Source organism: Simochromis diagramma, unplaced genomic scaffold (genome assembly GCF_900408965.1).
Source record: "Simochromis diagramma unplaced genomic scaffold, fSimDia1.1 OVJJ01000208.1, whole genome shotgun sequence".
Classification (NCBI taxonomy): Eukaryota; Metazoa; Chordata; class Actinopteri; order Cichliformes; family Cichlidae; genus Simochromis; species Simochromis diagramma.
This window is the reverse complement of record NW_024386789.1, coordinates 225,596-237,227: the sequence shown is the minus strand read 5'-3', so window position 1 is coordinate 237,227 and position 11,632 is coordinate 225,596. Positions and strand designations below refer to the sequence as shown.

At 41.7% G+C, this 11,632-nt stretch overlaps 1 protein-coding gene across 1 annotated transcript; it reads right to left on the bottom strand.

Moving 5' to 3' along the window:
- Positions 1-67: 67 nt before the first annotated feature.
- tomm22 (translocase of outer mitochondrial membrane 22 homolog (yeast)) lies at positions 68-2,327 on the bottom strand. Its single transcript, XM_040023123.1, has 5 exons — positions 2,217-2,327; positions 2,045-2,144; positions 1,603-1,721; positions 1,099-1,216; positions 68-991 (listed from the first exon to the last, which is right to left on the bottom strand). The coding sequence occupies exons 2-5, from the start codon at positions 2,132-2,134 to the stop codon at positions 917-919; spliced, it is 402 nt and encodes a 133-aa protein (XP_039879057.1). The 5' UTR covers positions 2,135-2,144; positions 2,217-2,327; the 3' UTR covers positions 68-916.
- Between the last annotated feature and the right edge of the window lie 9,305 nt (positions 2,328-11,632).

The window sequence follows — 11,632 nt, the reverse complement described above, 5'->3', positions numbered from 1 at the left end:
ACATTTGACAAACACCTCAAAATATTTGATCTTACACACAAAAACATGGTGAAAGTAGACACAAGGCTTTCTATTTGATTTGGTGTTTTAATTGTGGCAGTCATGTTGAACACAAAACAAAATCATGGGGTTGCTCAGTGGAGATTATAAAATACTGTCATATGAATGACAACAGAGGAAAACAAAATTACATTCAATTAAGACTGGACACATCAGCGTCATTTAACCAGGAGGACATGATAAAACCAATAACTGGAAAGTTCAAAGCGAGAGGCATTACACTCTGACATACTATACACATATAGTACACTGGTGATATGAGACAAAGACGGAACCACAGCACGTGGTCAATGTAGACACCCATCTTATAATTTAATAAAACTTGTCACATATGATCAGATATTCTAACTTCATTCTTCACATGCAAGTGGAACCAATAAGCATATGAAGATGAACTGAACTACCAATGAGAGTACCATTCTTCTGACTACAAACACCGAGCTATACCACCGCTAACCTCCACACTTCTCTTTTCACTGTATCCAACTTCAACCGATATCCCCTATGAATAAATTATTTATGCTGATATAAGTATTTTTTTTTTTTTTTTAAAAAAAAGAAAAAAAAAAAAGAACCCAAAAAAGAAAAATAACAGAAGCTGTGCTTCTGGAAATCAGTCTCTGTATGATCCTGGGAGTAAGGAGAGACAGCGAGAGGGAAGTGTTGGACACACATCACATCCTCCTCCACAATATTGCTGGAGTGAGCTGAACGCTGCTGACATACAGCCTCTGCCTTTTTTTCTTTAAACTTCAGGTCTTCGCTCTTCTCTCTTGTCTCTCTGTCTCTCCTTCCGAGTGACTCTGCTGCCTCTCCAACAGCAGATCTCAGGCTCCTGTCGGCCCTTCCTGCCCCCTCACATCTTGCCGGGTGCAGGAGGCATCATGCCCGGCATCCCACCGGACATTCCAGTGTTAGGCCCCAACAGGATCTAAAGGGGGAAGAATCGATTATTCAGGCCGCACACTGAAATTTCCCAGTAAATGCTTTTCACCCGAACAACTACCAATTAACGCTCAAGTGCCCCATAACACTCACCTGTCTCTGCTGTTGTAGCTGCTGCTGCTCCAGCTGTAGTCTTTCTGTCTCAAACACAACAGGCAGCACCAGGATCATGAAGGAGGTAGTGCCGACCCAGAGCGCAGAGCGGGAAAAACTGAAACAGCACACCAACCTGATTAGTACCTGCAATTTAAAATGTGTTATACGGTACCCTTTAGTTACTCTAATACTCCTTTTAGTTAGACTCTAATATGCAAAGACTGGAATAATATTAGTTCACCCCCAGACCCTGTAAGTGGTAGAAAATCCATGGATGGATATTGCATTTTGCTATATGTAAATCTGTGATTTGGTGTTTTTCCTTTCTTTATAATGTTGTAGCATTTACCCAATGCATACTTGAACCAACAGATTTAAGTTAAGAGTTGACTTAATTGGCACGAGCAAAGAATTTGTACCTGTTATATCCTTTACTGTGGCCTCTTAACAAACACATTCGTGCAATTACTAATGAAAAGCAACAGACGGGGAGAGACATACCTGTAGAACTTTTTAATCAATGAGACTGAGCAGTGTGCAGACACCTCTGCAGCTGTGCGCATCGTTTCAGGAAACATCTCAGTCAGGCCCCACAATCTCTCCATCAGCGTCTCATCCAGCTTATGGACGACCACAAAAAGCAAACATTTGAGCCGTGCATTAGAAAATAAAGAAGCATCTCTAATGAGTAAGAACATACAGGAAAATTACCTAACATCTAAGTGGGAACATGAAATACATTCGTGTACAGTGAAACTGGTCTTTAGCTTGCAGCATTGTTAGACAGACCGTATACCTCAGGTAGGTAGCTAGCTAGTTAGCTTTGGTGTTGCCCTATTTAGGCAGGGGAACTAACACAGCAAACAAAACAGTGCAACACACTGCTAAAGTCCCATTTTCATTCAATCTTTTTTCAAGAGCCCATGAATAATAAGGTAATTACATCTTCATCTTCGTCGTCGTCAATCTCGTCCTCTGGGGGCCGTACAGACACCGAACTCGTAGCGGGGGACAGTTCCTCGACTCCGGCCATTTTTTCCTTCCTGTTAAATCCGCGACTAAATCAGAACAACGAGAGTCACTGCGGCCAGAACAATGTGTTTCTGAGGTTTTACCTGCTGCTAAAAGTAAAGCTCGGAAGTGTGCTGACTGTCTGAGGTCACAGTAGGAAAACGTGAGACTCAGGGTCGGATGACGACAGGAGGTCAGGGGTCAATTTGTACGTGAAGAGAAACGTAGTGCGCCCCTTGCTGTATGGACTGTCTAATGGCAAGCTCGGGAGTATTACTGCCACTTGCAGGATCAGCCGCTTAGGTTAACTCTGTGAGGTCTAAGTCAAGTCTTTGGTAATCAGGGGACAATAAAAATAATTATTCTATGTGACTCGCATCAAAAATTAAAAATTTCCAACAATAAATATTTCTTTCATTTCTCCAAAGCACAGGGTTAAGGTGTTGGCTATGGGTGGGGTTATCGATCAATGATGGCAAAGACCTCATTAGGTTATCCTTGTGTTCAGGGGTTAAAGTGAGATTTGGTAACCCTAAGGTCCAATGGAGCGACTCATTTGTGAATACAGTGTGACAAATGCAGCGCATATGCACATCAGACTGTGTGATCAACCTCATCCTCAGTGTGCCAGAGAGGAGGAGATGCTGCTAATGGGGATAATCCCACTTTCCACATCAAAATATTCACAATCATATTTTGAGAGTTTAAAAAACACTGCATTGTTGTCTTAATGAGCAATGCTGTGATAAGCAATTCTTCTGTGTGTTCTAAACATTTGTGTCATGGTGCTGGGTCTGTGACTCAGTGTTTTATGTTTTTTAGATGAAGTTATATTCTTTGATTTGTTGTTTTTCATGGTTTTTGTTTTCTTTATTGTTTTCTGCTTGTGTTATATTTATAATTCCTAGTGTTTAATTTTCTGTCACTGTGCTTTCCCTGTGTTCCATGGTTAGTTACTCATGTCTCCATGTTTCAGGTTCCCTAGTCAGTCATGTCACTGTGTCAAGTCTGCGTCTTTGTGTATGTCTCTTGTTTCCTGTTTTACTTTGACAGTCTTGTGTCCCATGCTCAGTGTTTTCAGTTTTGTTTCCTCCCTGTCTTGTTTCATCAGATTAGTCCCAACTGTGTTTCCTTCCTGTTTCCCATTCCCTTTTTACTCTCTTGTGTATTTAAGCCCTGTGTTTTCCTCTGTCCGTTGTTGCGTTGTTACCTTATAAAATGTTTTTATAGCTCAGTAAAGCTGCCTTTTTGTGTTTATTCCTCCGTGTCTGTGAGTCCTGCATTTGGTCCTTCATCCTGTAGCTGCCGCAGCCACACGATAGAACGACGCAGCCATCACACGAACCTAGCAAACAGCCTGAGATGGGGACCTCCTCCGCACCGTGCAATCACCTGCAGGAATGAGCTGCGGGAACCACCAGTGGAACCGCCTGCTCCTGCCATGCTGCCACCTGCTCAACCACACCACCGTCTGTGGAACCGCCTGCTCAACCGCTTGCAGCTGCCGCGGCGCCACCTGCTCTACCATCTGTGGCTGCTGCGCCACTGCTTGCCCAACCGCGCCGCTGCCTGCTGGAACTGCATCTGAACGGCCTGCTCAACCACCTGCAGATGCCGCGCCACCACCTGCTCAACAGCCTGCGGCTGCCGCACCACTGCTTGCCCAACCGTGCTGCCGCCGGCAGGAACTGCCTGTGGAACCGTCTGTGCAACCGCCTGCTGAGCTGCCTGTGGCTGCTGTACCGCCACCTGCTCAACCACCTGCGGCTGCCGCGAAAACCTCCTGCTCAACCACTCGCAGTTGACATCGCCACTGCTCAACCCGCTGGTCAGACCCAGCCCTCCTAAGGTGCGCACACTGCTTGCCAACCGGCGCCTCACGAACTGCCTGTGGAACCATCTTTGCGACTGCCTGCAGGCGGCCTGCGGCTGCAGCACCGCCACCTGCTTGATTGCCAGCGGCTGCCACATCACTTCCTGCTCAACCGTTCACAGTTGCTGTGCCGCCACCTGCTCAGCCCCTGCTCCTGCCACACCGCCACCTGCTCAACCACACCACCGCCTTTGGAACCGCCTGCTCCTGCCGTGCTGCCACCTACTTAACCGCACCACCTTCTATGGAACCGCTTGCTCAACCGCTTGTAGCTGCCATGGTGCCACCTACTCAACCGCCTGCGGCTGCCGTGCCACTGCTTGCTCAACCACGCCACCTGCTTCACCGCCGCCTCCCACGCAGTCGGTCTCCTGAACTGTTTTGGCACTGGAGCCAGGCGGGTGACCACCAGAACTGTTTTTTTCCCCCCCTATTGTGGACTGTTGTGGCCTCCTGTTTTGATGTCTCTTGTTTCCTGTTTTACTTGGTTTTGGTTTTCTCAAGTTTATTTTATAGAATGTTTTTACAACACAATAAAGCTGCCTTTTTGTGTTGATCACTCTGTGTCTGTGAGTCCTGCATTTGGGTCCTTCATCCTTCCTGTCACCGTCCCCTGTACCCCTGATATATACGTGAGGATGTTAAATTACATACATAAACAATCCAGCACTACAGGGTTGAAATAATGAGCTGGATTTGGATATTTTGGATAATAATGAGACACATTTTATTTAATTTTTCAGACATTTTAGAGTCATAGCAAAAAGAAAGGACACCCTTTTTTAGTGCTAAGGTTTGTATCAGGTATCACAGCAGATCTTCAAATTAGGTAACTACAACCTCAAAAAACAATAATCATCAGATTACACTGTCATTATTTATTTAACAACAACTGAGCCAAAATGGAGAAGCAATGTATGAAAAACTAAGTACAGTGGTCCTTCATTTATTGCGGGAGTTACGTTCCAAAAATAACCTGCGATAGGTGAAATCTGCAAAGTAGCCAACTTTAGTTTTTATAATTATATAGAGATTTTAAGGCTGCAAAACCCCTCACTACACACATTTTTCTCAGACAGGCATGGATATTTTAACACTTTTCTCTCTTGTTTAAACACTCTCAAAGTTCAAACCTTCGTAGAAAAATAAGTCCAGTATTACAGAATGAAACCAAAGGCACCTGTGGTTGCCTTTGGTTTCATTCATTCACGGTGCAAAACATTTTGTCGACATTGTTGTGTTTGTTGGGGAAAAAACTTACAAACATACAGTACCGCACTTCAGAGTCACGCTGTTAGCGATCGAAGATTTATGTAAATTCCGCTCTCTCAGATCTTTACCTGCCACTCATCTTGTTGTTCCTTCTGCTCGCCTTACCACTTTAGGGCACAGAGCTTTCAGTCGCTCCGCTACTCGGCTTTGGAACTCACTCCCTTAAGAAATATAAGCTATGTCCCAAAACGTCGGCTGCATCCTTCGGAGGACCCGGCCTTCGCGGTCTACGTGGGCCGGGTTTAATCTGAGTAGCGAAAGACAGCGGGGGTCTGAAAACAATCCTTCAAATTCGAGGAAGGTCAAAAAACAATATGGGCTTTGTAGATAATTGAGAAACTTTCTAGAGGAAACCTGGTCTTGTTAGGAGAGATGGCATCCATCCCACTTTGGATGGAGCAGCTCTTATTTCTAGAAATCTGGCTAAATTTATTAAACTCCTCAAAATATGACTATCCAAATTTGGGACCAGGAGGCAGAGTTGCAGTCTTACACACCTCGCTGCAGCTTCTCTCCTCCTGTTGTCCCCCCAAAACCCCATCCCCTTAGAGACTGTTTCAGCTCCCAAACAGACAAAAAACAAACTAAAAACCAGCAAAAAAAAAGACTTAAACACTTTAAAAACTTTTTTAAAAAATCACAAAGAACGAACAATACAGTATCCTCAACAGCACCAAAGAGTAAAACAGTGAAATGTGATTATTAAATATTAGGTCTCTCTCTTCCAAGTCACTGTTAGTACATGACTTAATAATTGATCAACAAATCAATTTACTCTGCCTTACAGAAACCCGGTTACAGCAGGGCGATTATGTTAGTTTAAATGAATCAGCACACCCAAGTCATTCTAACTATCAGAAACCTTGAAGCACAGGCCGGGGGGGCGGGGGCAGCAATTTTCCACACCAGCCTATTAATCAACCAAAGACCCAGACAGACTTTTAATCCATTTGAAAGCCTGATGCTTAACCTTGTCCACCCCAGCTGTAAAACTCAGAGACCAGTCTTACTTGTTATCATCTATCGTCCACCTGGGCCTTACACAGAGTTTCTCTCTGATTTCTCAGACTTTTTATCGGATGTAGTGCTCATCTCAGATAAAAAAAATTTTGTGGGTGATTTTACCATCCATGTAGATGCTAAAAATGACAGCCTCATGACACGACGTTTAATCTGTTATTAGACTCAATTGGCTTCTCTCAAACTGTAAAAGAACCCACCCACCACTTTAATCACACTCTAGATCTTGTTTTAACATATGGCATAGAAACTGAACATTTAACAGTGTTTCCCTCTCCTGTCTGATCATTTCTTGATAACATTTAAATTTAAAATAATTGATTACACAGCAGTGGGGAGTAGACTTCATCACAGTACATGTCTTTCTGAAAGCGCTGTAACTATGTTTAAGAATGTAATCCACTCACTGTTATCAAACACGTAGCCTAAACCAGATAACTTGTAAGCTGGAGAGGAAATGACGTGTCATAAATTTAGAAGATCATTTAGCCTGGAGAAATAGTTTGTTGCTTTTTAAGAAAGCCCTCCATAAAGCTAGAACATCTTACTATTCATCACTGATAGAATAAAATAAGAACAACCCCAGGCTTCTCTTCAGCACTGTAGCCAGGCTGACAAAAAGTCAGAGCTCTGTTGAGCCAAACATTCCTTTAACGTTGTCTAGTAATGACTTCATGAACTTCTTCACAAATAAAATTCTCATCATTAGAGAAAAAAAAATACTCATAATCATCTCACAGTGTGACATTGTCTACAACTTCTTTCAGTACCGTTGATATTCACCGTTGATATTCTTTTTCTCAAACTGATCTTTCTGAGTTAACTTCAATGATTACTTCCTCCAAACCATCAATGTGTCTTTTAGACCCCATTCCTACAAAACTGCTCAAAGAACTCCTACCATTAATTAATGCTTCATTCTTAAAAATGATCAACCTATCTCTAATAATCGGCTATGTACCAAATGCCTTCAAGCTCGCACTATTTAAACTGTTACTTAAAAAGCCATCTCTAGACCAACCTATCTTAGCTATTTAAAGGCCAATCTCTAACCTTCCTTTCATATCAAAAATACAACTTCACCTACTTCCAAGGTGCAAAAATTCTTGTCAAACAGCTAACAGATCATCTGCAGAGGAATGGTTTATTTGAAGAGTTTCAGTCAGGTTTCAGAGCTCATCACAGCACAGAAACAGCTTTAGTGAAGGTTACAAATGATCTTCTTATGGCCTCTGACAGTGGACTCATCTCTGTGCTTGTCCTGCTAGACCTCAGTGCAGCGTTTGATACTGCTGACCATAATAATCTGTTAGAGCGATGAGAGCATGCTGTAGGTATTACAGGTACTGCACTGCAGTGGTTTGTATCACATCTATCCAACAGACTCAGTTTGTTCATGTAAATGGAGAGTCTTCACACACTAAGGTTAATTATGGAGTTCCACAGGGTTCAGTGCTAAGACCAATTCTGTTTACATTATAAATGCTTCTGTTAGGCAGTATCAAGTCAAATCAAGTGGCTTTTAATGTAATTTCAACCATGTGCAGCCGGATTTCCAAACCTCCCCCTCTTGTTAGTCCTCCACCTGCAAAGATTGTCTTGTTTGTCCCTTTCTGGATCACTGGGATTTTATCATTGAAACACTTCTCCTTTACTTGCAGTGCGCCGAGACTCCGGATTGCATTTCCTGGTGCCCGTGCCCGCCTTCCCTGCCTCAAGCCAAAATCCCCTAGAGAATTAACGTTTCTCTTGTTAGAAGTGTTTTTGTTGTAAGTCCTAGTTGTAGGTTCTCATTTAAATCATAGACCCAAGATAGCTAAATTCATAGTTCACAGTTCGAATTTCTCGTTTCCTTTTGGATTCTCAGTTGATAGTTCAGGGTCTTGACCTTTTGCATTTTGCTTAAAGCCTATGTCTGTACTGGACCACAGAGGCAGAGCATCATTCAATCCTGCCAGCTGCCTATCTTGGTAGCATTTCAAGGATGACAGACTCCACTTTCTCTGCAGCAAGACAGCTCATAACGTTTTAACAGTCTCTCCCTGTCCTCATACTCCTATATCATCTGCTATAATCAAGAGCCATACACTATCATTGCATCTACACTGCAGCTCAAAAGTTTGAAATTAAATAGAAATGTCTGATTTTCTAAAAACACTGAAATTCATGTTCCAATTTTTGTTAAATGAATCAGAAATGTCAAGAAATATGAATGTTTAAAAGTGACATTGATCACAGTTGATGAATGAGGTTCAGTGGAATATCTACATAGGTATACAGAGGCCCAGTTTCAGCAATAATACTGTAAATGTTGGCTGAAGGAGGACCCAAACGCAAGACTTTCTGGTTGGAGAAAGTGCATTTATTTACAATGAAAATGTATCAAACAGTGCCAAAAATCCACAGCATGTCCCAATCCAGGTGCCATGACTCGTGAAGTGTTTTGTCTTAGTCGTTGCTTCTGTACTATAGTGCGCTGCTCCCTTCACACGTTTCTACAAACAACCGGGAAACAATGCCACAATGAGTACAGTCCCCGCCACCGGCCGACAAAAACACCTTCACCATTTCAGCAAGAGAATGATTGAAAACATGATAATACGAGCCAAAGAACTAACTGAAGTTCTGGTGTAAAGAACCAGCGCCGACTGCCGCTCCACTGCTCTCTTAAGTAGGGCTCCGTGACTATGCAGATCAGCAACAGGTGAGTGACGATCCTCAGGTATGTCTGGCTCAAAGGAGGGAAACTCTCCAGGCTTGATGTGGCATGAAAATCTTATTCTCTGTCTGTCTGTCTCTCTCTCTCTCACACCGTGTAAACACCTCTTACACACACGCACATCAGCAACTACATCAGTCCATGCAGCAAACACTCTAACTCTCATCAACATCCACAACACGCACTACACACACACACACTCAAAGTTGTGGGCAGAAACACATCTCAAAAACACCACAGTAAAGCATCGAAAGAAATGAACATTATGATTTCAGTGGCAAACATCAGGCCCAGTTTCCCTAATACCTGCTGTGTTTCAGTGGTACATTGTGTTAACTACTGTCAGTTTGTCATGTGAAATCCTGAACTTGTCAGTCAAGACATAAGCATAGACCAAAATCATTGTGCAGATTCAAAACACAGCAGAATCTGCAACGTTCATGTCAGATCATCCCATTTTCACTTTGTAACCTGATTAAACCAAGTTTGAGCTTTTCTATAACAACAGTGGCACACCCAGATGTTCAACACCTTCAACTGTTTTTTTCACTTTTATGTATAGAATAATTTTCATTTCCTATAATCATATTTCATCAAACCAAATCTTAAAAACATTTTTTCTTTCGTTCACTTTCAGACTGATTGAACCCATAAAGTTGAATTTCCAGACCCCAACTAACCAAATTTAGTGTTTTTTAAGCTGCAGAGTAGTTTTCAGCTCTGCTTGTCAGTAAGATGATTCGAATCATATATTAACCATCTGACCTGATACATTTGCATTAAGTACCACCATGTGACCTGTAAATACAGGAGTCATTGTTACTGAAAAGTGGGCCCCTGTATTACTGTGTAGAGATTTTCTAAAACAACATAACTGATTTATGTAAAAAACAACATCTGTGCAAACATTACTGTTAAACCTCATGTAATATTACATGTAAACCAATGGAAATTTGTCTTTTAAACAAGGACTTTTCAAACTGTTGAGCAGTAGTGTGTATTGTATGCATGTATCTGTCTGTATCTGATCAGGATTTTCTCCTAACTTCCAATCCAAGGTTACATTTTTAAACTGTGTCCTTCTTTAAAAAGTGACTTCAAGTGTTTCAAGGCTGATGGGAAACTCTCCCTAACAAGTCCACTTTATTGCGTGCTCATTTATTCTCTCCTATAAGTGGCTCATAGGTACTAGTTCACTTTCTGCATGCTTCCTAATCTGTCACGCTTATCAGTGGCTCATGGTTGCTTAAAGCCTATGTCTGTACTGGACCACAGAGGCAGAGCATCATTCAATCCTGCCAGCTGCCTATCTTGGTAGCATTTCAAGGATGACAGACTCCACTTTCTCTGCAGCAAGACAGCTCATAACGTTTTAACAGTCTCTCCCTGTCCTCATGCTCCTATATCATCTGCTATAATCAAGAGCCATACACTATCATTGCATCTACACTGCAGCTCAAAAGTTTGAAGTGCATCAGAAACATCTGATTTTCTAAAAACACTGAAATTCATGTTCATATTTTTGTTAAATGAATCAGAAATGTCAAGAAATATGAATGTTTAAAAGTGACATTGATCACAGTTGATGAATGAGGTTCAGTGGAATATCTACATAGGTATACAGAGGCCCAGTTTCAGCAATAATACCTGCTGTGTTTCAGTGGTACATTGTGTTAACTACTGTCAGTTTGTCATGTGAAATCCTGAACTTGTCAGTCAAGACATAAGCATAGACCAAAATCATTGTGCAGATTCAAAACACAGCAGAATCTGCAACATTCATGTCAGATCATCCCATTTTCACTTTGTAACCTGATTAAACCAAGTTTGAGCTTTTCTATAACAACAGTGGCACACCCAGATGTTCAACACCTTCAACTGTTTTTTTCACTTTTATGTATAGAATAATTTTCATTTCCTATAATCATATTTCATCAAACCAAATCTTAAAAAAGTTTTTTCTTTCGTTCACTTTCAGACTGATTGAACCCATAAAGTTGAATTTCCAGACCCCAACTAACCAAATTTAGTGTTTTTTAAGCTGCAGAGTAGTTTTCAGCTCTGCTTGTCAGTAAGATGATTCCAATCATATATTAACCATCTGACCTGATACATTTGCATTAAGTACCACCATGTGACCTGTAAATACAGGAGTCATTGTTACTGAAAAGTGGGCCCCTGTATTACTGTGTAGAGATTTTCTAAAACAACATAACTGATTTATGTAAAAAACAACATCTGTGCAAACATTCCTGTTAAACCTCATGTAATATTACATGTAAACCAATGGAAATTTGTCTTTTAAACAAGGACTTTTCAAACTGTTGAGCAGTAGTGTGTATTGTATGCATGTATCTGTCTGCATCTGATCAGGATTTTCTCCTCACTTCCAATCCAAGGTTACATTTTTAAACTGTGACCTTCTTTAAAAAGTGACTTCAAGTGTTTCAAGGCTGATGGGAAACTCTCCCTAACAAGTCCACTTTATTGCGTGCTCATTTATTCTCTCCTATAAGTGGCTCATAGGTACTAGTCCACTTTCTGCATGCTTCCTAATCTGTCACGCTTATCAGTGGCTCATGGTTGCTTAAAGCCTATGTCTGTACTGGACCACAGAGGCAGAGCATCATTCAATC